Below are 24,885 nucleotides of genomic sequence, written 5' to 3' on the forward strand. Positions count from 1 at the left end.
AGACCCAACATCTTGATGTGGGTCTGGCTTGTCAGGCTAGTCTTGAACATCAAGGACTATTGAAACACACCGAATAACTGTGGCTACAAATTGTGGGATCCTAGTTTATGGCTGTTAAAATAAAACTAATAATCTGTAGCATGTTCAAGTTCAAGCACTTTATTGTCATTGTGTAGCACAACGAGATATGTTTCATATCGATACATTCTAGTTTTGATAATTTGATTTCATTGATAAAGGGCTGTTTGCAGAAGGAGAATGTGTAGAAACCATGAAAATTAATTTGAGTTTACATTTTGTGTCAATCTGCAAATGACATAATACAGTATCTGCATTATGATACAACAAGATAATTATGCTGAATCTACAACCTTTTTTTTAAATAGTGCCTTTTGATGTTTTTCATTTCTTTTCAGCCAAAGGAAGAATTACTTGCTGGTGGGAACAGCGGATGGAGTTCTCACTGTTTATGAGGACTCTGTACTCAAGGTGAATATTAGATATTAAATAAACAATCCAGTGTGTAGGTTCTCAAAATTCAGTCAAATTTTTTTTTTAGTGTCAAAACATAGCAGACGTCATCTCAGGACACTTTACAGGTAGAGTAGGTCTAAACCAGGGGTTTTCAAACCTTTTGTGTGTGTGGACCACTATTTGTAATCAAGACTTTTTGCGGACCACCTCATAATACACATAATAAAATATGTCTACACACAGTCCTACCTGAATTAATCCGCACCCCTTAATAGGCCTACTAGCACTAAAACTATAACTGGTCATCGCATCAGTACAACAGGCTTGTTAAAAGAAAGTTTACTGCACACAAGGGCTAGCACATATTTAATTTATTTATTTACTCCAGCACCTGAGGGCGTGATCAGGTTCATTTGAACAACAGGCTTATTTCCATAGCAATGGCGTATTAAATCTATACAGTAACACTTGGATATAGTCAACATTTCAAAACCTTTGGCAATTTTAGGGTTAGGGTTAAGGCTGAGCGCCACTAGCCTATTTTAGTAATCACACAATAACTTGACAGTTTAATTTAAATTTAAATTTTATATCAATATACATATTCTTAATATTTATGGGAATTTCCTGGTAAAATGAAGGTTAAAAAAAGGTTATTTTATTTTGCTTTTCCACGGACCACTAGTGGTCCACGGACCACAGTTTGGGAACGACTGGTCTAGACCACACTGTATATTTTACAGACACCCAACAATTCCCCCGAGAGCATGCATTTGCCCACCTTGTCCTCCCATGCTGTAAATGTCCGAGACTGGATCCAGCAGCAGCAGTTTGGAACTTTCATTTTCTTCTCGTTCTCCTCCCTCCAGCAGGAGAACGGGCAGCCGGTTAAAAGTCTCACTGTGGGAACCGTCAACACGCCTGTCATGTGTCTGGGCCAGTCGGTGCATTCGCTGGACAGCAGGTCGGTGTGGGCCGGCTGCGGGACCAAGATCCTCTCCTTCACCGCAGACTACGACGTCTGCAAGAGCATCGACACGAGACCAAACCTCATCTTCCAGTGAGTCCATGTCATGAAGGGGAATGAGGGGCAGGTTGTAGTTAAAACTGAAACAGGTTTGCAAAGAGAGAGGTTTTTTTTGGTTCAAATCAGCTCAAACTGCTGATGTTTATTGAGGTCGAATGAGGACTGAGGAATGAGCATTTGTACTTTGTACTTATTTCAACAATTTCCTGAGTAAAAAAGATTATAAATGCTATTTGCATGAAATGAAAATGTAGCTGTTTGGAGAAAAGATTAAAAAAAACCTGTCCATCATAATTCTGGGGTTTCCTAACAGCTGTTCTTGCATGTTTGACAAGATGAGAAAGTATTAAAGAATTGGGATTATATATGTGTGTATATATGTGTGTGTGTGTGTGTGTGTGTGTGTGTGTGTGTGTGTGTGTGTCCTTCAGGCAGGCGCGGTCATTGGGAGGTGAAGCGTGTGTGTCTCGAATGGTTGTAGATAAATATGTTTACCTGAGCAAAGCCGGGACACCAACCGTCGAGGTTTGGGATAAGAGAAGCGAGAGGATGGTGGACTGCATTGACTGTGCTCAGATCATCAGGTACACACACACACACACACACACACACACACACAAAAATATTTGTTATATATTTATTTATAATATATTTTATCAGGGCTCAGTTTGTCTCAGGCTTCATGTTTCTTGAAGACCAAACAGCCATCATATTATCATCATCACAGCACAAAGGAAGTGATGTGTTTTGCATTTTGGCTATCAGAAACGTTTGTTTCTTGCCCTGAATAAACAAAAGATTAAAGTAGTTAACGTTGTAGAAATAGCCACTGTGGCTGAATAGAGACAATAGAGAATGAGCACCATGGGAAATGTGTGTGTGTCAAGACCAAATCAAGTTGGATAGTACAGAAACAACAGCAACACAGGATCTTGGGGCCTAACAACATATGTTTGTGCATTGAATAGACAAAAACAGTTTAATTACTGGTATTCTTTCTTTAATATAGTCCATTGTCTGCTATTGTAGTCTGACAGCCTTCCAGAATCTGACATTTTGGATATTCAGGGCCATGTTCAACCCAGACAAAACGTAAAAAAAAAAAGGCAACACGTTTTGTTAAACTGAAAAAAAAAAAAAAAAAAAAAAATGTCAAAGCCGATGCACACCGTTTCACACCGTTCCGAGGCAACGTGTCGTTCAACAATGAAACCGTAACAAAACGGTGCACCATTTTGAGATCGAACGTGCCCCTGGTGTTTGTGTGACTGCAGCTGTATCTCCTCTCCCTGGTCCCTGCAGACATGACTCGGGCTGCAGAGGCAGGCAGGGCAGCGAGGTGGAGCTGCCCGCTGACGCAGCTCCCTCCTGGGCCAGAGTCAAGGCCCTGCTGGTGCAGAGCTCAGCAACTCTCTGGATCGGCACTAGAGGGGGCCACCTGCTGCTGCTGGAGCTCCCCAAGCACCAGCCGTTGCAGGTCATCGGCCCTGTCTGCAGTTCCATCCGCTGCGTCACCTCTGCACTCATAGGTGGGTGCTTAACTTGGATGCATTTGTGTATTTAGTGTTATTTTTATGGTGCAACATGTACTAGTCATACAGGCAATATGTTGCCATGGTGTCTGTGTGAGGGCACATTCTAGTACTTAGAACACAAGCTGGCTTACATTTATTAGAAAGGAAACCTCAAAGTCCTGCTAAATGATCTCATGGATTTTTGAGGCACAGTGTTGCATTAATTTGCATATTAATAGCGAAAATGTATTTTGTTGAGACGTTGTGGGTTATGTTGTTGTAACGGCTCCCTCTTCAGGTAACTTAAGTCCATACTGAATACTGTTATATAATATATGTTAATATAGGGATCGTGCCAACTAATACAATCCTTACCCTTATGATTGACCTAATTAGCATAAATGTTAATGTTTTATGTGATGGTGAAAATCTCAGTTGCCTCTAGATAACTTCAGACTTCGGAGGGAAAAAAATGTCGTTTTATTTGCATTCTGTTCCACAACTTCAATCTTTTTTGCTTTCTACTGAGTTTATAGAGAAGCAGCAAACTTGTTTAATTTCTTGAAGTATTTGAGCCTAGAGTAAATGAAAGACATACATAATGCCGCAGCAGAAACACTTACTGAGTAGGAAAATTAATGAAAACAAAAATGAAGACTCTACTACAGCTGGGTTATTCTTTTTGGCTTTTTTTTTTTTTATAGTGAGTCATGGTCTGCTGGGGCTGTTGTGTGAAAAAATGTGTGAAACAGCCCAGCATGCTGCTTACAGCTTGCCTGCGTATTAAATTCAATATGTCTTTCTTTGTCGTAATTATTATCTTGTTTAAATACTGCATCTAAACAAGCCTTTCTGTCAAGCTGCTGTGTATGTCGGTAGTGACTACAGATCCTTTTTTTCATGAATAGAAACACTAAACTGGAAGAATGTGGTGCTGATTTTGGGCAGAAGACTCCCACAAGACACAAATCACCTTGGTGAGTCCGATGGTTCATTGTTTGTATGAAAGCAGTTGTCTCGCTGTGTGAGTTTCTCTAAAGTGTGAGCCTGCCTCTGCTCTTAGACGAGGAGTCGGTGCTGATGGTGTGGAACGGCGCTCTGCCGATGGAGGGCAAAGACCTGAACAAACACTGCGAGAAAAGAGAGCAGATTGCAGCCAAAATGAGAGAGCAGCTCCAACATGACTGAGCCTACACATTCGTATGTGTTTTATTCCCATTAAGTCATGTCTGTAACTGTTATTTAATGTTATTGGCATGTATTTCATTTTGCACACAATTACAATATCCAGAAATGTCTGTAATATAACCATGATAGGGCTGTATCGAAAAGTTTAAAGCTTCATTTTTTATTTTTTTTAACCTTTATTTATCCAGGTAAGTCAATTGAGAACCAATTCTCATTTGCAACGACAATCTGTCACATTCACAGAGTTCTACATTCATACCTGGAAGCTGCCCAGTACAACCACAGTCTGATCTGCTGGTTACTGAGCATCTCCACAGGAGCGGTTGGGGTTAAGGGCCTTGCTCAAGGGCACCTCAGTGGTGGAGAAAATTCCCCACCCAGATTTTATCTGTCGGTCTGGGGATTGAACCGGCGACCTCTCAGTCACAAGCTCACTTCTTTAACCTGTAGGCCACCACTGCCTGGTGTTGCAAAAACAACATGGCCTTTTGTCTAGGCCCTAATTGGCCAGTTATATGGTTGAAATGCAACACAGACAAAAATTATATTTGACATGGTTGTATTTTCCAGTAACGTTGACCTTCGAATTGTAACTCAATATTTGAATGCTGCACAGCTTTTTTCCCTTTCATGTCCATTCATTCTGTTTAAACCCAGTATTTCTGCACAGTTGCAGATAACAATTAGGCTACACTAATATTATTAGTATTATACTATTTGTAGAATTAGATTGCAGTGATTGCTGGGTAGGATTATTTCCGACGGGGTTAGTCCAAAAGTTAAAGTGTATTGAAAAAAAGAAAGAAAAAAGATTGGCAACAAATTTCACTTTTATCAAACGTAAAATTCAAACACAGCACTTACAATGTTTGCGCTCCCGCTTGCCGCACACAAAGGAAGGCACCTGTATTAACGAGGCGGTCTAGCAGCACCATAAATTACATTTATATAACCACAATAACAAAACAAAAAATCTATTTCGGCTCTAACACTATTACAGTAAATTACTGAAGTAGTTACGAAAAAAAGGATAATATTGATTTAATATGAAATGACTGAACTCATTTAATCTGATGAATCACTTTATTCAAATTGAGGATTTTGTTCCAGGATTTTGTTTTGTTTTTAGGGCGATGATGACCTCAGAAAATATGACGACGGACAGACATTTGGTACAGCCCTACTGTATGTCATGATAATTATTTCAACCAAGTCGCCCAGCCCGAACCAGTGGTAGTAGTAGTGGGGTTGGGTATCGTTTGGATTTTTACGATTCCAATGCCAAACCGGTACTTTTAAAACAACTCCAATTCCTAAACCGATTCTTGAAAAACTGAAAGATGACATCAAAGAAAGGCTCTTTTAGAGAGTTTTTTTTTTTTAATTGAACATTATTTAAATGTAACAATATATTAACGTTTTAAAGTACTTCAATATATAATAAGTAAACCTAAGTCACCTAACTCACAACTACAATCATTTAAAGGTCCCATGGCATGAAAATTTCACTTTATGAGGTTTTATTTTTTAACATTAATATGCGTTCCCCCAGCCTGTCTATGGTCCCCCTGTGGCTAGAAATGGTGATAGGTGTAACCCGAGCCCTGGGTATCCTGCTCTGCCTTTGAGAAAATGAAAGCTCAGATGGGCCGATCTGGAATCTGCCCCTTATGAGGTCATAAGGAGCAAGGTTACCTCCCCTGTCTCTGCTTTGCCCGCCCAGAGAATTTGGCCCGCCCATGAGAGAGACATCATGGCTTTCAAATGAGCAAAGTGTCAGTTGGTCAAGGCCACACCCCCACCCTCCACCTTGACCCCCCCTCTCTCCTCCTCAATAGCATTTAAAGCTACAGACACAGAAATGGCACATCCTAAGTAAAGCTCATTGTGGGACTGGCTCTAGTGGCTGTAATTCGGCACCAAGGCTGAATTTTGGGAAAGAGACTTCAGATACAGTATTAGGGACCACTAAGGTCTATATAAAAGAGACTTCAGATACAGTATTAGGGGACCACTAAGGTCTATATAAAAGAGACTTCAGATACAGTATTAGGGGACCACTAAGGTCTATATAAAAGAGACTTCAGATACAGTATTAGCGGACCACTAAGGTCTATATAAAAGAGACTTCAGATACAGTATTAGGGGACCACTAAGGCCTATATAAAAGAGACTTCAGATACAGTATTAGGGGACCACTAAGGTCTATATAAAAGAGACTTCAGATACAGTATTAGGGGACCACTAAGGTCTATATAAAAGAGACTTCAGATACAGTATTAGGGGACCACTAAGGTCTAGAAGCATCCAAAGAGCACCATGTCATGGGACCTTTAACAATAAATAACAGTTACACTATTAACAAGTAACAACAGAATAAATGTTGAGTTGTTGAATAGTTAATATGCCTTTACGTCCGTTTTGGTGGTAAATATAAAAAATAAAAGTAGCCTACAATTACAGTAGCTAGCTAACGGTAGACTACAGAGAAAGTGTGATATTTTTACGTCCGTTTCGGAGAGACATAGGGAAAATATTTTAGTCGACACATTAAGTGGAACCGAAATGAGGAACCAAAATTTGCGTTCTAATCCGGTCAGATTCCTACCGGTTGCGTAGGAACCGTTTCCATAGTGGAACCGGGTTTCGGGACCCAACCCTAAGTAGCAGTAGTGGTGGCGGTGGCAGTAATAACAATACCAGTTAGATTTGTCTGTTTTTCACAGGATTGTTGGTGGAAAAGGGATCAACTCTCCAGTGGATCGATGTGTCAGCAGAACCCATTGAAGGAGATGTTTTACCTCATTTTGTGACAGCCATACTTACTTCTCAGTGCACTGACCCAGAACTAATGGGGGGGGGGGGCAGGCACACATGACAATGAATCAATCAAATGAAATTGATGCTTGATTGATTGAAGAATGTTTTTTGTTTTGTTTTTTTTTATGAAATAATTTGCCATGTTTAAAAAAAAAAAGGAAAACAATCGGTAACACTTTACTTGAAGGTATCTACGTAAGAGTGACATGACACTGTCATGAACACATGACACAGTAATGACACATGAACTCTAACCCTAACCCTAACTTGTCATGACAAAAACCGAATGACACTTACTAAAAGAAGCATTATGTCATAAACGTTTATGACTTGTTTATAACGCTTATGTAGATACCTTCAAGTAAAGTGTAACCAAACAATATTTGTAATGTGTGAAGAGAGACACTTTTTTTAAAAGGGACACAGCTGGTCTAATTTGCGTTGTTCTCTGGGCTGAGAGCAGCACAGATGTTCAGGAAAACCTCCTGCTCCTAATGAATAGAGATGTTTGTTTACCCATAGTGTGATTTTAAAAAAAGAAACTGAAACTGGAAAGAAAGCCAAAGGAAAAAAAGCCTCTAAAAATGTGTATATTTGATTATTTATTCTCATGCCTGTGTGTGTGTGTGTGTTTAGTTGTGAGCTCATCCACTCCACAGGACTTATCAGATACTGTCGACTTTGTACAATGTTTTTATGACATGTTACCTGAAGTAACTGCTTGTGATGGTGTCAAACTGTCAGTAAATACTATTTTATGTATTGTGATGGCTCTCTGTTTATATTGTCAGAGCATTATTTATAAAAATAAACACAGTAAAACGGGGTGGAAGAAGTGTAATGTTTTTTATAAGTAGAAGTGCTTAAATTACATTTACTTATTTGATTTACAGATTTGTTTAAATACAAAGTTTTGTTTGCTCCTCTGTTCTTTTAAGAGTACATTTCTTTACATTAAGGATCTTGTATTTGTGGTTGTGATATTGTATGTTTGATATAGTGGTTTTTGTGTTATTCAAATTAACATACTTTTCATGTATTTTAGAGGAGTAGAGATATATGTATGTAATGGGAACCTGGAATTTGGACTGACGAAAAACTGCCATTCTAATAGACAAAAAGACACACAAAAAAAAAATCACATTAGTTTCAGGTTATGGACCATATTAGATCTTTAATCTTGACAGGGAAAAAAAGACGTTTGCATTTGAAGCTATTTCATGGAAAAATTATTTACAAAGAGAACTCAGTCCTCACAAACATTGACAGCACATTAGTAAAAAACAAAGACACACGAGTTAAGGATTTGAAGTACTTCTGAACCTTAAAAACATGGTGTTCTGATATCCAAACTATCAAGATAAATATATTTATAATATTTATATTATATTTACAGAATACCTTAAATATACAACGTTCATCATGTATTCTATAAACAAATATAAATGACTTAGGCACAGTTTTGTCTGAAACAATCATAGGAGTGGTTTTCAAAGGCCATCCTCTCACTGTTTGAACTAAGTTGACCTGAACTTTCACCAAGAAAAATCTCTTGAGCCTTGCACTGCTACTAATCTCAGGACTTGTTGGCCAGCAGTTAGGGATCAAAATATACACAACCGTTTTTTTAACAGCAGGATTTGAAGCTGGCTTGATATACACAGCTCACAGACACCGGTGCAGTCCCAAGATGACCTATTGAACCCCTAACTCGCTCCTTTGCAGACTGCTCTTTGCAGATTCTTGTTCAAGTAGGCCTGGTGGAGCTTCCACCTTATTGCTTACATCTCTCCTGTAGCACCTACAAGGAGGAGGGAGCAAAGGCCAGAGGGAGCAGGAGCTAGAGGTGAGTTTGGGACGCAGCCAAGCAAATGGGTAAAGAGTTAGACAACGATGAGATTTATTGCCACACCTTTTTTTATATAAGGTTCAGAGACGACAAATAAGAGAGCAGCTACGATATCTACAAAGAATATACAGTACAAGTGAAATATACATGTATGATACGGCCAACTAAACGCACGCAGAGGGGTGGAGGGGAAGAGTGGCCAGCCGGTATAGCCGGGCAGGGCTTACTATAGTCAGTCTATAAGTCCGACTCGGGCATATCCGGCATGTCGGCCATCAAGTAACCGATACCGTAACGGCCGTTGGGTGCTGTGTCCGCGTCGGGGCCACCGCTGCCGCTCTGCTTGCGGTAGATGCTGTTGCCGGGCATTGGCGAGGGCTGCTCGCTGGGCGACTTGCCTTGGATCAGGCTGGTGTCGTCATCCTCACCCGGCCGGGCGGTCTCCTTGATGATGCGGCCCTTTTTGTAGGAGACTGTGGAGAGGCCGCTAGGGCTGTCGTCGATGATGTTGAAGTAGCGCAGGCCAAAGACCACAGGCACAGGCATGATGGCCATCACCACCAGGGAGATGCAGACTACGATGCCCCATGGAGGGAAGTTCAAGGTCTGCTCTTTGGCCTGGAGGACAGAGGCAAGAAAAAAAACAGCAAAGTTTGTAACCGGTTTCAAATGTCGAAATGTCATTTTTGAAAGTCCTAGTGATAACTCAAGAGTCTAAATGCAGGAACACTTGTTTATCTCAAGACAAACTGTTCAGCAGGAGGTGGTACGCCATCCAGGTTGTGACATACGCTGACATATATTGAATTGTGTCGAATGGCTCCTCTGCTCTTTTCCCTGAAGGCTGATGTTAAAAGTCTAAAAAAAAGGTCATTATTTGAGCGGAAGTAGTCTCAATTTCAGACCTAGGTTATAGAATACTGCCCTATGAAAATAAACAATTGTGCTCACCAAATGCTGACACCATTAGTTGTTATTGATACGTTTTCTGTGTGAAAAATGCCACAGCCTGTCTCAGCTTCTTAAATATGAGGATGTGCTGCTTTACTCTGCTCTACTCTGTACTTTGAATACATTTGACTTGTAGACTGTTAGGGGCATTTTCCACAAGTTTTTGTGAATAATTGAATTTTATATAACTACTATCTATTAATCACACTTTTTTTTTCATGATAATGAAAATGACTGTTAGTTGCAGCCCTGCTCTCATCATTTTATTTCAGGTGTCTACTCGAAGGCATTAAGAGCCTGCACAAGAAAAATGATGACCAATTGGTCACTCAGGTAAGGTAAATGCATCTCACAGTGAGGCTTAGTACAGCTGCCGGTGAACCCAATTAGCTGCTTTGGTGAGCTGAGAAGTGTTAGCCTCACTGGACAAATTAGGCAGCTTTATTTGTATAGCACATTTCAGCAACAGGGCAATTCAAAGTGCTTTACATAAAAACGATTAAAATACAAGAATAAAAGTTACAGTGCAGTATAAGAATAACATTAAAGAGCAGTTAAAAACAGTTAAAAATATAAAAGCAGATAAAATACGAGATTTTATGGTGCTAGTATGGGACAATGTATAAGCCGTTGCTCTATACACGTAATCCAACCGCAATCCTTGCCGTTCCTAGAACGGGCCGGTCCCACCGGTATTACTTTTTAATTTCTCTTAATATGCTTATATAGATTTTCACACAGTTTCAAGAATGCAACTTCAGTATAAGAAATGAACAGTTATTTAAAGAAAGGCAACATCAAAAAGATAGGTCTTCAGCCTTGATTTAAAAGAACTGAGAGTTGCGGCAAACCTGCAGTTTTCTGGGAGTTTGTTCCAGATATGTAGAGCATAAAAACTGAATGCTGTTTCCCCCTGTTTAGTTCTGACTCTGGGGACAGAGAGCAGACCTGTCCCAGACGACCTCAGAGGTCTGGGTGGTTCATAGTGTAGTAGCAGCTCAGAAATGTATTTTGGACTGGAGTGATGTGATCCACTTTCTTGGTCTTAGTGAGAACTCCAGCAGCAGCGTTCTGAATCAGCTGCAGCTGTCTGACTGATTTTTTAGGGAGACCTGTAAAGACACCGTTACAGTAGTCAAGTCTACTGAAGATAAAAGCATGGACAAGTTTTTCCAAATCCTGCTGAGACATAAGTCCTTTAACCCTTGATATATTCTTAAGGTGGTAATAGGCTGACTTTGTAGTTGTCGTAAGATTTCTGGCTTTGTCTGTTGATTTTAACATTGTCGTTTGAAGCTGAGCACTGACTTTTAATCATTCCTCTTTTGCTCCAAAAACAACCACCTCAGTTTTTTCTTCATTTAATTTAAGAAAGTTCTGACACATCCAGTCGTTAATTTGTTCAATGCACTTAGTCAGTTTTTGTATTGGACTATAGTCCCCTGGCGATAAGGTTATGTAAATTTGTGTGCATAACTATGGTAACTTATTTTGTTGTTTTCCATAATCTGAGCCAAGTGTGTAGATATTAAACAGAAGAGGCCCCAGAACGGAGCCTTGGGGAACTCCGCACGTCATATTTCTATGCTCAGATGTATAATTACCTACCTATAGACACAAAGTAGTCCCTATTCTTTAAATATGATTCACACCAGTTTAGTACTGAGCCAGAAAGCCAACCCAGTTTTCCAAATCGGTCTAGTAATATGTCATGGTCGACTGTATCAAATGCAGCACTGAGATCAAGTAATACTAAGACTATAGTTTTGCCACTATCTGTGTTTAAGTGGATGTCAACAAGAGCCATCTCAGTGCTGTGGTGTGGTCGAAAACCAAACTGGAAGGCATCAAAACTGTTGTTTAGTGACAAGAAAAGGGTGAGTTGTTGGAAAACCGCTTTTTCAATGATTTTACTTAAAAATGGAAGGTTTGATATCGGCCTATAGTTGCTCATTAGTGATGTGTCTAGATTGTTCTTTTTTAAGAGTGGCTTGATGACTGCAGTTTTCAGAGCCTGTGGGAAGATACCTGAGAGAAGAGACGTGTTTACAATCTGTAGAAGATCTGAAGCCAAACAATTCGAAACATTTTTGAAAACGCATGTTGGTAGAATATCAAGACAACAGGAGGAGGTTTTCAAATGTTGTATAATGTCCTCCAGGTTTTTATGGTTGGTCATATGACATTGTGTCATATTGGAATTTGTTTTGCGTGAACACTGTGACAACACTTATCCTGTACTTGATATGGAGGCACTGACTGTCTAATTTTATGAATTTTGTCTTTGAAGAAGGAGACAAATTCATTACAGGCCTTGGTAGATAAAAGTTCAGATGCTACTGGTACTGGAGGATTTGTTAACCTATCGACCGTAGCAAACAAAGCACGTGAATTATTGTTTCTGGCGATAATGTCAGAGAAGAAGGACCGCCTTGCAGTCCTCAGTTCCAAATTATAAATGCGAAGTCTCTCTTCATAGTTATTATAATGGACCTGGAGATTAGTTTTTCACCACCTGCGTTCAGCTTTTCAACACTCTTTTCTGTTCTCACCAGTATAACATTTCTCCATGGAGATCTTTTCTTACCAGAGACAGCTTTGACCATAGTGGGAGCAATGGCGTCAATAACATTTGTAATTTTACAGTTGAAATTGTCTACAAGCTCAGTGACTGAGACCCTAGAGAGGGCAGGTGTGGAGGAGAGAAGCTAAATTAATGTTTCACTGGTGTTTTCAGTGATATACCGTTTTCTGATTACCTTTATTTGAACACTTTTGGGCACCAAAAAGAAAGTGCCGTTAAAGAAAACACAGGAATGATCAGAGAGAGCAATGTCAGTCATCACAATCTTGGAAATGTTTAGACCCTTGGAGATAATCAAGTCCAGAGTGTGCCCCTTATTGTGCGTGGGCTTTGTCACATGCTGAGTCAGTCCATAGTTCTCAAAAACACAACAGTTCTTTGGTCCCTCTATCCTGGGGGTTGTCAACATGAATGTTGAAATCACCAGCAATAATTAATTTTTTATTCAGATTATAGACAGCAGTTCAGTAAAGTCATCAAAGAAGGTTGCACAGTATTTAGGTGGCCTGTAGATATTTAGAAATATAGCTAGAGGGGAGGACCTTAAGCTGAAGAGCCACATATTCAAAAGAAGGTAAATTTCCATAAGATATTTGCGTACATTGGAACGAGTCATTAAACAAAATGGCGACTCCACCTCCTTTCCTCTCTCCTCTCTCTTTCCATCTGTGTGCATCCATGTCCCAGAAATGCTCATTACTAACCTAGCTCTGGGGAGCTTATTCCCCGAAGTCCTTATGTGTTTCCTTGGATTAGGGTGGCACCTAAATCACAATTGCAGCTGTCCCAGTGGTCCTGCTCCGCGCCCTGCTATGCCCTGTTAAACCCTGCTACACTCTGCAATGCCCTGCTACGTCCTGCTGCGTCCTGCTACGCTCTTGTTCCATTATCTTTATTATGACAATTATTGCCATTGTTCATCACACCCCCAACCGGCACCGTCAGACACCGCCTACCAAGAGCCTAGGTCTGTCCGAGGTTTCTCCCTAAAAGGAAGTTTTTCCCACCACCCAAGGTTTCTTCCTAAAAGGAGTTTTTCCTCGCCACTGTCGCACTAAATGCTTGCTCTTGGGGGAATTACTGGAATTGTTGGGTCTTTGTAAATTACAGAGTGTGGTCTAGACCTACTCTATCTGTAAAGTGTCCTGAGATAACTCTTATGATTTGATACTATAAATAAAATTGAATTGAACTTTCTTATTCACGCTATTCTCACTCATAAAACTGAAGTTAGAGGGAGCTGACTCGATAAGAACAGCACCATTGTTATTATGGTCCAACCAGGTTTCAGTTAAAAATATAAAATCAAGATTGTGCTTAATAATAAAATCATTGATTAAAAATGATTTTCCTGCCAAAGACCTGACGCTTAGTAAGGCTAGTGTTAATGTGTTAAAATAATTATCTGTCTCATGTTTTGGAATAGGCTGTGGCTGACGAGGAATGGATTCTAAATTTGCTAAGTTTGCAGTTAAGTGCTTCTTCTTACTTAGCGGATTCACCATTCTTTTTCTATTACCTATCACAACATACATTGATGAAGAATTTAATACACAGGGCCTGGGCTTATCCTGGAAAAAGTCATGAGTGCCACTAGGCGTGCAGCCTGGACCCGGCATATATCGGTTAAAGCTTGTTGCATTTTGTACACAAGCATCCTTATCAGTCTGGGGAGGAGGAGTTAGCTGCCGTCCTTGAGGGGGCAGAGGTGCCTGGCGTTTTACTTTTGACCGGGGGCAAATGATGGGAGAAGGAAGGGGGGTAAATTTGGTTCCAGCAACTACCAGCTGCTTCATCTGGTCAGTGAACTCCAACATGGGGATGGGGGAAAGAGGGGAAAGGGTGAGGGAGTTTGAGGAGTGTTGGACGGGTGTTGAGATTTCTCGTCTCTGCTCTGTGGTCTCCCATGGTCAAATCTTTGCTCAGGTGGGGGCTGTTGTGAATCACTAGCGTGCTTTGTTATGTCTTCCTCTTATTTAGATTCCGCTTGTCTCGTGTCCTTGGCCGAGGGAGCAGATGTGTGGCGCAGAAAGTAAAGTAGGTTGCCTGAAAGGCGACGTTGGGGGCTAAAAACACCAAACACCGCATGGTGGGAGGACCTGTGTGTGTGTGTGTGTGTGTGTGTGTGTGTGAGCGAGACAGAAGTGACAGAGAGACGGAGGAGAGCAGAGAAAGGAAATGCAGAAGAACGTGTTTTCAATAGCGTTTAAAAAAAAAAAATTAATAATGAAACGCAATGTGCGGCGGCCGGTGTTGATAGTGCGGCGCACCGCCACACATTAGTCTATGTATGGGAAACACTGGAGGTGAACAGCTTTACTCCTGGCTCGTTAAGGAAAAGTCCATCTGCTTTAAAAAGATGTCTGCGGTCCCAGAAAATGTTAAAATTGTCAATGAACTGTGTACATGCAGTTGAAAGCCATTTGTTCGGTGCCAACAGTCTGCTGAATCTCTCAGCTCCTCTTCTGACTGGCGGTAGAGGGCCACTGATAAACACCTCCGCGTTTAGGGAGCTGACTGTTTTCAGCAGATCTGTAAAGTCCAGTTTCTACAATACAGACTGTTGCTTTACAACATCATGTGACCCTATATGCAGTATAATGTTCTTCACAGTTGGGTGTGCTGCCACGATATCCGGGATTCTTTGGGCCAAGTCAGTAGGTCAAATTAAGGAAAACTACAGGGACACTGCCCCATTTGGCCTTTGCTCCACTTACTGAAGCTTTTAAAATGACTAAGTTTTCTCTTGATGTGATCAAACAGGTGCTTGAAGGTCTCTGTGGTAGATTGCACATCCTGTTGATTGTCTGAGGGTTAAAGGACGCGCTGAATGTGAGCAAACTTTGCCTCCCCCTACTACTGCCTCATTTTACTTTGAACCCTTTTTAAAATTTGCTTTTTACTTGTTCCAGGCTTTTAACAACAAGTGGGAGAACTTCCATCCCCCATTGATCCCCGGTCCCTGGAGAGACGAGGCCGGAGACGTTGACTCACCTCTTCCTGTATCCAGGCACTGTAGCTGGGCGGCGTCATGGACAGCTGGATGAAGCTGGCGCACAGGAGGACCAGCAGCAGGATGGGTGTGATGTACTTCCACATGTAGTAGTAGAAACGGTACGGCGTGAAGCCAAGCATGTCCTTCAGGTCTTCAAAGAATCTGAGAGAGTGGCGACAAGGCGGGAGGGGAGAGAACAGAGCGACGCAGCAGGAGGTTAGATCAGATGTTTGTGGTAAAGAACTCACAATAGTTTCACATGGCTGCTTTATAGTATACCTGATGGCCTTTACATGCTATTTATATGGTGTTTTCATGGCTCCTTTTAAATCGTTTCATTCAAACAATATAGCCGTTCATGGGTCCATAATTAGTGGTTTCGCAGGCTAAGAGTTTGTGTTAACCATCCCAGTAACGGCTTGTTCCTATGGGAATCACTCACAGCATTTGGAAGACAAAACTGAGAGCAGACTGTAAGCTTTTAAGCCTATTCAAATCTTCATACCAGGTAGAAACACAGCTCTCAGTTTGTGATCAACTTTGTGTAAAAAAAATATACATATATAAATATTTAATTTAAAGTTTTAATTATTGTTTGAATATTTGAAACAGAAACAGAGAATGCAATGGTTGTGGCTGCAGTTTTTTTTGTTTACCAAATAAGATGCAGGTTTTTTCCTGGCTCTGAATGGGACTTTTGGAGGTGGGGGGGGGATGACTATGCATGAAAGTAAGCATGATGAGTCCGCGTACAGTAAAGGCAAAGAGTCTGTGTTACCTTATTTGACAGAAATCTATGCCTTTTCCTGTTATTTCTGACAATTTGATAATCAGAAAATGTAAATTATGCTTGAATAAATAAAACCCCAATTAACAAAACTGGTTAAAAAAAAAAATAATTTAATATTTCACCAGGAGAGTCTGACACAGCTTGACTCTGGAGATAAAACTGACAACAGCTCTCATATTCAAGTTAATGTACTGTTTGTTCAACGGTTGTTTGGTAAATTGCTCTTCAACACATTTAGAGAAGATTTGAATCACTATTTTTTTTTTTTCTCAATTCTTGTCATTTCAGTGCTAGGGATTTTTCCTTTGGGGCCGGCTAAAACCTCTTTAGGGGGTGGGCGCCAAAAAATCCTCTATGCAGGAAAACCCCTGAGGTACAAATGATGTTGTGTACTGTACTTACTTATCAATCCCGTAGACCCAAGCGATGGCCACGTTCTCCAGTACGACCACGATGAGCAGAGGCAAAGTAGCCGAGTAGTCGTCGAACATGGCCACATAGTAGTTCCCTGAGCGCTGAACAAACAGGAGGCCAATGGAGAAGGCCAACGCGCAGCATCCCACTGCAGGAGAGGAGCAGGTTGTTAGTTACAGCGCGTACTGACAGATAGCTTACAATACATGTCACTCTAAAAAGGTTCACATTCAGTGTGAAAAGTATTATATTGAGCGATACATAAGTCATAAGTTTCAGATGGAAACAGCATTGCTGGTAAATTCAATAGGTGAGGTGGCACTATCCCCCCACTAACACCCAAACTCAGATAAGAAGAGTAGAGATAAACTGAGCTCAAACAGAGTATATAAAAGTAGAGCAGGACCCATTTAAAGCTATTTGAGTCAAAAGACCAGTGGGATGGCCCACATCTGCTCACGGTAGTGTGCAACAACCACGGAGCCATCATTAATCAAACCGGTCATGTTTTATGTGGTCATTTTCTGAAATATTTCTACTACTCTCCTAACCTTGGGTACTTTATCCCTTTTTTTGTCTCTGAATGCAGTGTAAAGGTAAGTTGAATGGTAGGTTAGACTGTCTAAGCTTTAGTTCATGTCTGTGGAGGGTTTACGACTTTGGCATCATAACATTACAATATACATATTTCTCTTTAAACAAATATATTCAAATTATTATGAGACTAACCCATCCATCTTTGGAGAAGTTGAAGAGTGTATTTCCTATGTGAGTTTCTTCACACTTCATAGACATCCAGGGATTAAGGTAAACTAAGCCAACCTCAACATTCAACATCCAAGAAGTCTGCACAGGACTTTTTACAATCCAATCCCCAATTTTTCAAGATTTTCCTAACTTTACTGCCTCCCAAATTCCTGCACCCACGACATTTGTTGTGACACAAGGATCACAATTCCTTTTACATAACGCTACAGAATACCTTCAAATTGCAGACTAGGACACAAAAAGCGATTTGTTTGACTTAATTTAAGTATAAAAAAAAAAAATAGTGCAATTACACTGACTTTACAGAATGAAATGTGTTCATTCAAACTATTTTCAGAGCACTTCAGTCACCATTTTAAAAGTCATCTGATCCTCGCAAGAGTTAAAGAAGAGGTACTTAGAGGTCTCATTAACCTGTAAGAAATTCCTTGCGGACTTTGAAAGTGTCTACCAGCGGAGTGAGGATGCCCTCGATGGTGCCGAACATGCTGCCCAGGCCGAGGTTAACCAGCATGAGGAAGAACATGACGGACCAGAAGGGCGATGCTGGGAAGTGGGTCATGGCCTCTGTGAAGGCAATGAAGGCCAAGCCTGTGCCTTGGACCGCCTGTTAGGGGGAGAGAAGATTTGGCTTGACATGGGTGACTTTTAGGGATTTTATGAACCTTTATTTCTAATTCCCTTGTTTTGTAAGTATAATGAAAACTCGACCCTCTCATCTGTTTCACATTAAAACCCTCTTGGCAGTTCAGCAGGCCTAATCCCTTCCCTTTCCTGAAAAGCTTTTATTGTGTAACATTAGCAGAAAGTGTTGGATTTTAATAGCAGCTTAACAACATAAAATGTAAGCAGTAGTGAAGTGAGCACATGACACATGTTTTATGTCTGTGGTACAATCAGAAAGAGACTAGCACCAATAACACAATAGCTGATTGGCTGCAATATAAGTTACGTTGGTCTCATTTGTAGTCATAATACATTGAAATTATATTTGGACTAGCAGAAGAACGAACTACAACACCACAGAATAAAAAACAATTAGCATAATGAGGTAGTGTTGCATGGACGTAGGAAAATTAAGACCTGATTAAAATTATTTAAGACCTAGAACACAGTACTACAGCGAATTTAAGGCTTTTTAGGGCCTAACATTTTGATTTTGAAATGTTAGACTTTTTAAGACCCCTGTGATAGAGTCATGATTACATGGAAGCCAGTACCAGTTCCAATTGCTGATGATGAATGCTTTACCACACTGACTAAATACCATACCCATGTAAGTAAAGAAACTAAACAGTTTAAATGAACATGAATGAAACGGACATGTGTTAAGACTTGCAGTTTTTGCATGTACCTTATTGAGCTCTTCCTCAATGCTGCAGGACTCCAGTCCCAGCGTGTGGAACTGGCCCTCCTTAACCTTTTTGATGACATCGATCATCTGTTTGTAGTCCTCAGCACTGACCTGGCTGACGTGAGTGAGGTTGATGTGGTGGGGGATCAGGCCTGGTTCAATACCATTCCCCAACAACGACACTATCTTGTTGGTGTTTCTAACAAAAATAAACAGGCAGAAGTTTGTTAGCATGTCGAGCTTTCCATTGTCGTGCAGCATATATAACATCAAAACATCAATTTTGCTGGCTGAAATGAACACTGTCAATAGCAGATTTTATGACTTTATGTTAAGTAAGTCTCACATTGCCAGACCTTCCTCCACAGCGTTGCGGAGGAGGGTCTGGCTAGTCCACACAGCATTCTGGGATGGGAGAAAAACGTGCTGTGGTTTATTGGCATTTCTTTAAACCAATCACAATCATCTTGGGCGGGGCTAAGCGCCAGACAGAACCATGGTGCCGCTGCAAAATAGCCTCGGGAAGGAACTTGTTGGACAGATAGTCTAGCTAGCTGTCTGGATTTACCCTGCAGAGATCTGAGGAGCAGTTAACCATAGTCCTCAGAAATCCACCCGAGTTTAAAATTCCAACACAAAGAAAGGGGAAGGTAACGGTTATTCATTCGATTAGCATGAAAACATATCCCAGAGAACGGTCGACTCGGTACACATGTGTTATTAACCCATAGGTTCATTTTGCGCCGGAATTGTCCTTTAAGTTGTCTAAAATATTATTGATCAAATTCTGCAGGAGATTTGCCCCCAAACTGTTTTCCGACATCTAAAGAATAAAAATACTACAAAGCCACTTTGCCTTTCAAAAAGCCACAATCACCATTTCACTGCGAGCTACATTCCCACCTGATCTTGTTGATCAGCTCTTTGATGGTCTGCAGGAAGTGCTGTTGCAGTCTATAAATATGTAAATAAAAGAGGAAGCTTGTATTACTCACAGTGCGACACATTTGCTGTTCATTATGTTAGCTTTGAAGCCCAGCACTGCAAACACTACCAGGGTGGCCAGCACAGAGGTGAAGAAATTAATAAAAGACACCAAGACGGCATCGAAGTGGCAGTTGTTGTCCCGCTTGTTGTAGCTGGAGAAGGCGATGACGCCACCGAAGCCGAGGCCCAGGGCGAAGAAGACCTGCGTGGCCGCCTCTCGCCACACCTTGGCCTCCAACATGATCTCCAACTGAAAACACAACGCAGGAAGAGTTGGCTTAGTTTGGCAATACAGTCTACATTTAGGGTCATCATTGAAGGAATATGTTTATATTTGTTTTATAGCTCCCATATCAAAAAAGATTTCATGTCTCTTTTGATTATAATATGTCAAAATGTACACACACACACACACACACACACACACACACACACACACACACACACACACACACACACACACACCCCTCAAGGTTGAAACACTGATATTTTCTTATACAGGGATTTCTTTAAAGTAATATCACAAATGCTTTCCACACTGACTAAATACTCACCACATGACCAAATAGGATAAAATGCTGTGGGGCTTGGTATCTATTTATTTATTTATAGCTGACGAAAGCAATATTATAAAATGTCTAAGCAGCAAAATGTCCGTGAAGTGTAAAGAGTTGCTGCTAGACGTGATTTGCATTTGACAAATGTTCTACACTTGTGCGGGTCATGATGACACGGAAGCCGGTTCCAATCGCTGATGAACTGTGAAATGTGGTTGAAAGTGCAAAAAAAGCAAGTAAGTGGACCTTGAGTTGAGATTATGTATATTCGTGTTTTTCATTTTATATAATTGTAAATTGAATATTTTTTAGGTTTGAGACTCTTGGTCCGGCAAAACTTATTAACTTAAGACTTATTAATGCAATGTTCTGATATTTAATAATTAAAGTTGACAATGTAAAGAATTAATCTGTTAATATCGTAAATACATTCAATAAATGTTTAAATTTGTTTGGGGCGATGATGGCTGGATATTATGCTATCACTAGCTAGTGTGGGTTGTGGTTTCGCATACATTTTCCATATTTTTATTATATGCTTTATGTGTTATGCTTTAGGCTCAAGTCTGTGTGTGTGTTCTGTGCATCACCTGGCTGCAAGAAAAGGGACAATTAATTTTAAGCTAGTTGAAAAGTTAAAGTGGAAATGTGTGTATATGTCTACTATGTTGCTTTAAAGTGCCCATATTATGAAAAAATCACTTTTTCTGGGATTTGGGGTGTTATGTTGTGTCTCTGGTGCTTCCACACACATACAAACTTTGAAAAAAATCCATCCATGCTGTTTAGAGTGAGATACAGTTTCTGAATGTGTCCTGCCTTCAGTCTCTGGGTGAGCTGTTCAAAATTGGCACGGCTTGTGACGTCACAAGCCGAAACGAGCAGGCTAACCACAACCATTAGCTCGTAGCGTTAGCATGCTAATGCTAACACTAGCATGCTACCTCATTCTCAATAGCAAAGCACTGCTACAACACACACAAGTTCACCATAATCTACAAAAGAACTACTTACATGTGCACCCTCATTTAGAAGTCTCCCAGCTAATCCTGCCTTGTAACTGACCAAAGTTGTAGAAACAGCCTTTCTTTTACTGTCTATGGAGCTAGCTAGCTGACATGATCTACATCTGAGCTACTGCACATGCGAGTGCAATCAAAGATAGTACAGAAGAAGAAGAAAAGAGGTCTCACTCTGTAGCTAAAACAGAGATCAGCTGAAAAGAGGATCTGCAGCAGTGAGAGAGAGCACTGCAGTACAACAAAAATATGGTGTTTTTTGAAAATTAAACCATGTAAACCTATTCTGGTACAACCTTAAAATACAATTATGAACCTGAAAATTAGCATAATATGGCTGCTTTAAAGAGACATATCCTTTATCTCAATTATTTTTTAATAAGTAACATTAACATTTCTGTTTGTATTTTGCTAGTCTGGCATTGCCAGACCAGTCCACACAGCATTCCGGGATGGGAGAAAAAGGTGCTCTGGTTTATTGGCATTTCTTTAAACCAATCACAATCGTCTTGGGCGGTGTTAAGCGCCGGACAGAGCCACGGCAACGCCGCCTCTGCAAAATAGCCTCAGGAAGGAACTTGTTTTGGTGGAACATTTGTACGTTCAAAGGTTGTTTTAGTCGTGCAACAAAAAACTCAGATTGGACAGATAGTCTAGCTAGCTGTCTGGATTTACCCTGCAGAGATCTGAGGAGCAGTTAACCATAGTCCTCAGAAATCAACCAGAGTTTAAAATGCCAACACAAAGATAGCTCAAGGTAACGGACATCCAGCCTGAATGAGGGACATCAGGTGGAATTTCTGGCGGCACCGGAGCAATACCGGAAGTGAAACGTCGTGGATGTACTGTAGACTATATTATGCAGACTCTCAATGCGCCGTCTTGCCAAATGACAGTTGGCATCGTGACAGTTTCCATGTTGAAGTTTTGTATTACAAAGGTCTTAGAACGCCCACGCAGCAGGACTTTGATGTCCGCAGGTACTGTGCGCTGAAGATGGTGGCAGAAAGAGTCGTTTGAAGTCGTAAGATGTCAGCCGGGGAGACTGAGCAGACACACGAGACACACGAGACAGACAGACAGACGCTGCTGCTGTGAACGAGCATCTCCGCCTGGTTGGTTACATAAAGCCTCAGTAACTCCTGTTTCCATGGTGACATGATTCCACAGCCTGAGGTGCCATTGGCCTGTTGCTGCAGAGGAGCCAGCCTATTACAGTGCAGATTTCATTTTTAGAGTTCAGTTCAACAGTGGCTGGTGGGTAACACAAAAAGGCTTTGATGTATATTCCTGATCATTAGGGGATAGTAAGTATAAGAAATTATTTAGTAAAGCAGGGGCAATTAATCGATTGGTGACTATTTTGATAATTGATTAATCATTTTAGTCATTTCTCAACGAGGAATGACACACTTCTGCTGGTTCCAACTTTTCAGATGTGAGGATGTGTTGCTTTTCTTTGTTATATATGATAATAAACGTTGGGACCATTGGTTGGTCAAAACAATCACCTTGGGCTCTGACTAAATGTAATTGTTAACTTTTGACATTTTATAGACAAAGTTTGATCAATAATAAAAATAGTTGGAGCCCTCCCAAACACTTTGTCCTTAGTGGCTTTATTTTCTCCAAGCAGCATCCCCGCTCTGAATTTGTACTTAGAGAAACGCTGACTCGAAACATGGATTACCTTGGGTGTGAACATGTGTCGAATCCCGTCCACGGAGCCCTTCAGGAGCAGAGCCCGAACCAGGAAGCAAATCAACACGACGTACGGGAACAGGGAGCTGAAGTACATCACCTGTAAGCAAATAAAACCTCCTGTCAAATGGCATCAAACTTCTGCAGTCTGCCTGTACTTCAACAAAGTCACGCTGCATATTTGATGACGTCTTATCCCTCCTCTAAGCGTGGCACACTGTGTCTTGGAAGACATGAGACTATCAGGAGCAATGGATGCATAATTCACATTGTAATTAGAGGTGAAACTGTCAGCAGTAAGGACAAAATATGTTTCTAACAATCATAAGCGGCAAAAACTGAATCGAAGGTGCATTGGAATTCTGTTTTGTTGTTAATGCCAATGAACTAGTTTCAAGATAAATGAACAGACTTAATTGGACCACTTTTGATGTACATTATGTCTCGTTGAGTGCCAGTTATCATGGGTTTCTAGATTACTGAGTAGCGTTCAGAAATCTTGGCTATGAAATTAAAATAACTGCTGTTCAGTTCCTGTCAGAAAAAAACACTTGTTAGACGATGGTGTGTGCGTCTTTAGAAAAGTATAAAAATAAATGTAGTGCGATCTCACTGCCTGACTATCTATGCAGTGTTGATCATGATGATTTAAACATTAAATTGTGCAGAAAGGAGAGTTAAACCTAAACAGTTCTGTCTGATGTCAATGACATTTGTGTTTCTCTCTTTTGTTTCTCATTTATGTTGAGTGTGAGACACATTTTTAAACTTTTCTTTTGTGTATCTCTGACAATGACAATATATCTTCAAGTAGTGTTGACTACCGTGAAAGTTGAGTAACCAATGTCAGCAGCAGGGTCCCAGGCTAGAACTGGTAGCTGCTGAGCCTGTTCAAGACCCTTTGTCCAATTATTGTGCTAATTAGACAGTGAGCCTCCTGTCTTTTTTACCCCCCTTCTCTGTGTAGACTTGGGTGGTACTTAAAGACTGAGAGACCTGACTCAGCTGCTACACAGTGACACGTCGCTTTACAGGACTGGCAGTGGGGTGTGGGTGCAGGCCCTTGGAGATGTGGGAGAGTTTGGGGTGGAGTCATAAGCACAGTTAGTATTCAGAGACATTGCGTTTCTTACATGGTGGTCCATGTGTAGCTGTGAAAGAGACTGTATAATGTCAAAAGCAGGAATACGTCATATATTTGAAAGTTCAGTCAATGATTGTGAGGTTTAATGATTTTCTCCCAGTGCTTGGAAGCAGAAAAAGACTAATTTCTAATCTGTGATTCTCCTAAACATGAAGTTCTTTTGTGATGTCACAATCCATGTCCGAGTTTGTCCCCCACCTTTGTTCTCAGGTAATGTACAGGTTCTACCTCCGAAGGAAATCATACTTTTATTTTAAAGTTTGGTTTCTTGACAACAGCACAGATACAAAGTTGGTTATACGTTAGGTTTTCACATGCATAGAACAGCTTTGAAATACTTAAAATGTCATAATTGGAATACATTTCTTTGCTTAGTGTTTTACTTTCCTCAGCTGCAGCTCTTGTCAGCCCTTCACTGATTAAACCTCCCAGCGTTGTGCTCTTGTTTAAGAATACGATTGTGGCCTTGGTGAGCACAAAGCCAAACAGGCTGCTATTTTGTGTGGAAAGCAGATATTTGCTCCTTTGTAACATCAGTCTTACGTTCTATCAAAAAAGAGACTTTTATCATGGAAGATTAGGTGTCATGGCAGATAGGATGTGCTTCTTGCAAAGGTCATGTTCTGAGAACTGCACTGTTGTGATCATAAACTGATACTAAAAGTTTTCCCATGATGACAGACTTGTAATCGTTAAGATTCTTCATAATGTGTCGGTGATCTAAAGGATTTTACGTCTAAAAGAGATTG

At 40.6% G+C, this 24,885-nt stretch overlaps 2 protein-coding genes across 4 annotated transcripts in view; one reads left to right on the forward strand and one right to left on the reverse strand.

Moving 5' to 3' along the window:
• lrrk2 (leucine-rich repeat kinase 2) overlaps positions 1-7,180 on the forward strand; it is a 52,450-nt gene extending 45,270 nt beyond the window's left edge. For 2 of the 3 annotated variants that reach the window (XM_031295301.2, XM_031295304.2), the window contains exons 46-52: positions 417-489; positions 1,344-1,534; positions 1,933-2,085; positions 2,804-3,030; positions 3,924-3,992; positions 4,079-4,215; positions 6,930-7,180. In XM_031295301.2, the coding sequence (XP_031151161.1) occupies positions 417-489; positions 1,344-1,534; positions 1,933-2,085; positions 2,804-3,030; positions 3,924-3,992; positions 4,079-4,203 (838 nt within the window). In that variant the 3' untranslated portion in view covers positions 4,204-4,215; positions 6,930-7,180. Of the gene's footprint in view, positions 1-416; positions 490-1,343; positions 1,535-1,932; positions 2,086-2,803; positions 3,031-3,923; positions 3,993-4,078; positions 4,220-6,929 lie in introns of all 3 variants that reach the window. The other variant, XM_031295303.2, reaches the window with a different exon arrangement.
• Positions 7,181-8,170: 990 nt separating this feature from the next.
• Positions 8,171-24,885, reverse strand: part of slc6a15 (solute carrier family 6 member 15) — a 36,790-nt gene continuing 20,075 nt past the window's right edge. The window contains exons 6-12 of the mRNA XM_031295318.2: positions 22,982-23,092; positions 19,724-19,965; positions 18,729-18,927; positions 17,789-17,981; positions 16,595-16,754; positions 15,402-15,564; positions 8,171-9,490 (exon numbers count right to left, since the gene is read on the reverse strand). Coding sequence (XP_031151178.1) covers positions 9,110-9,490; positions 15,402-15,564; positions 16,595-16,754; positions 17,789-17,981; positions 18,729-18,927; positions 19,724-19,965; positions 22,982-23,092 — 1,449 coding nt within the window. The 3' untranslated portion in view covers positions 8,171-9,109. The remainder of the gene's footprint in view (positions 9,491-15,401; positions 15,565-16,594; positions 16,755-17,788; positions 17,982-18,728; positions 18,928-19,723; positions 19,966-22,981; positions 23,093-24,885) is intronic.

The sequence above is a fragment of the Sander lucioperca genome, chromosome 7 (genome assembly GCF_008315115.2).
Source record: "Sander lucioperca isolate FBNREF2018 chromosome 7, SLUC_FBN_1.2, whole genome shotgun sequence".
NCBI classification, from domain to species: domain Eukaryota; kingdom Metazoa; phylum Chordata; class Actinopteri; order Perciformes; family Percidae; genus Sander; species Sander lucioperca.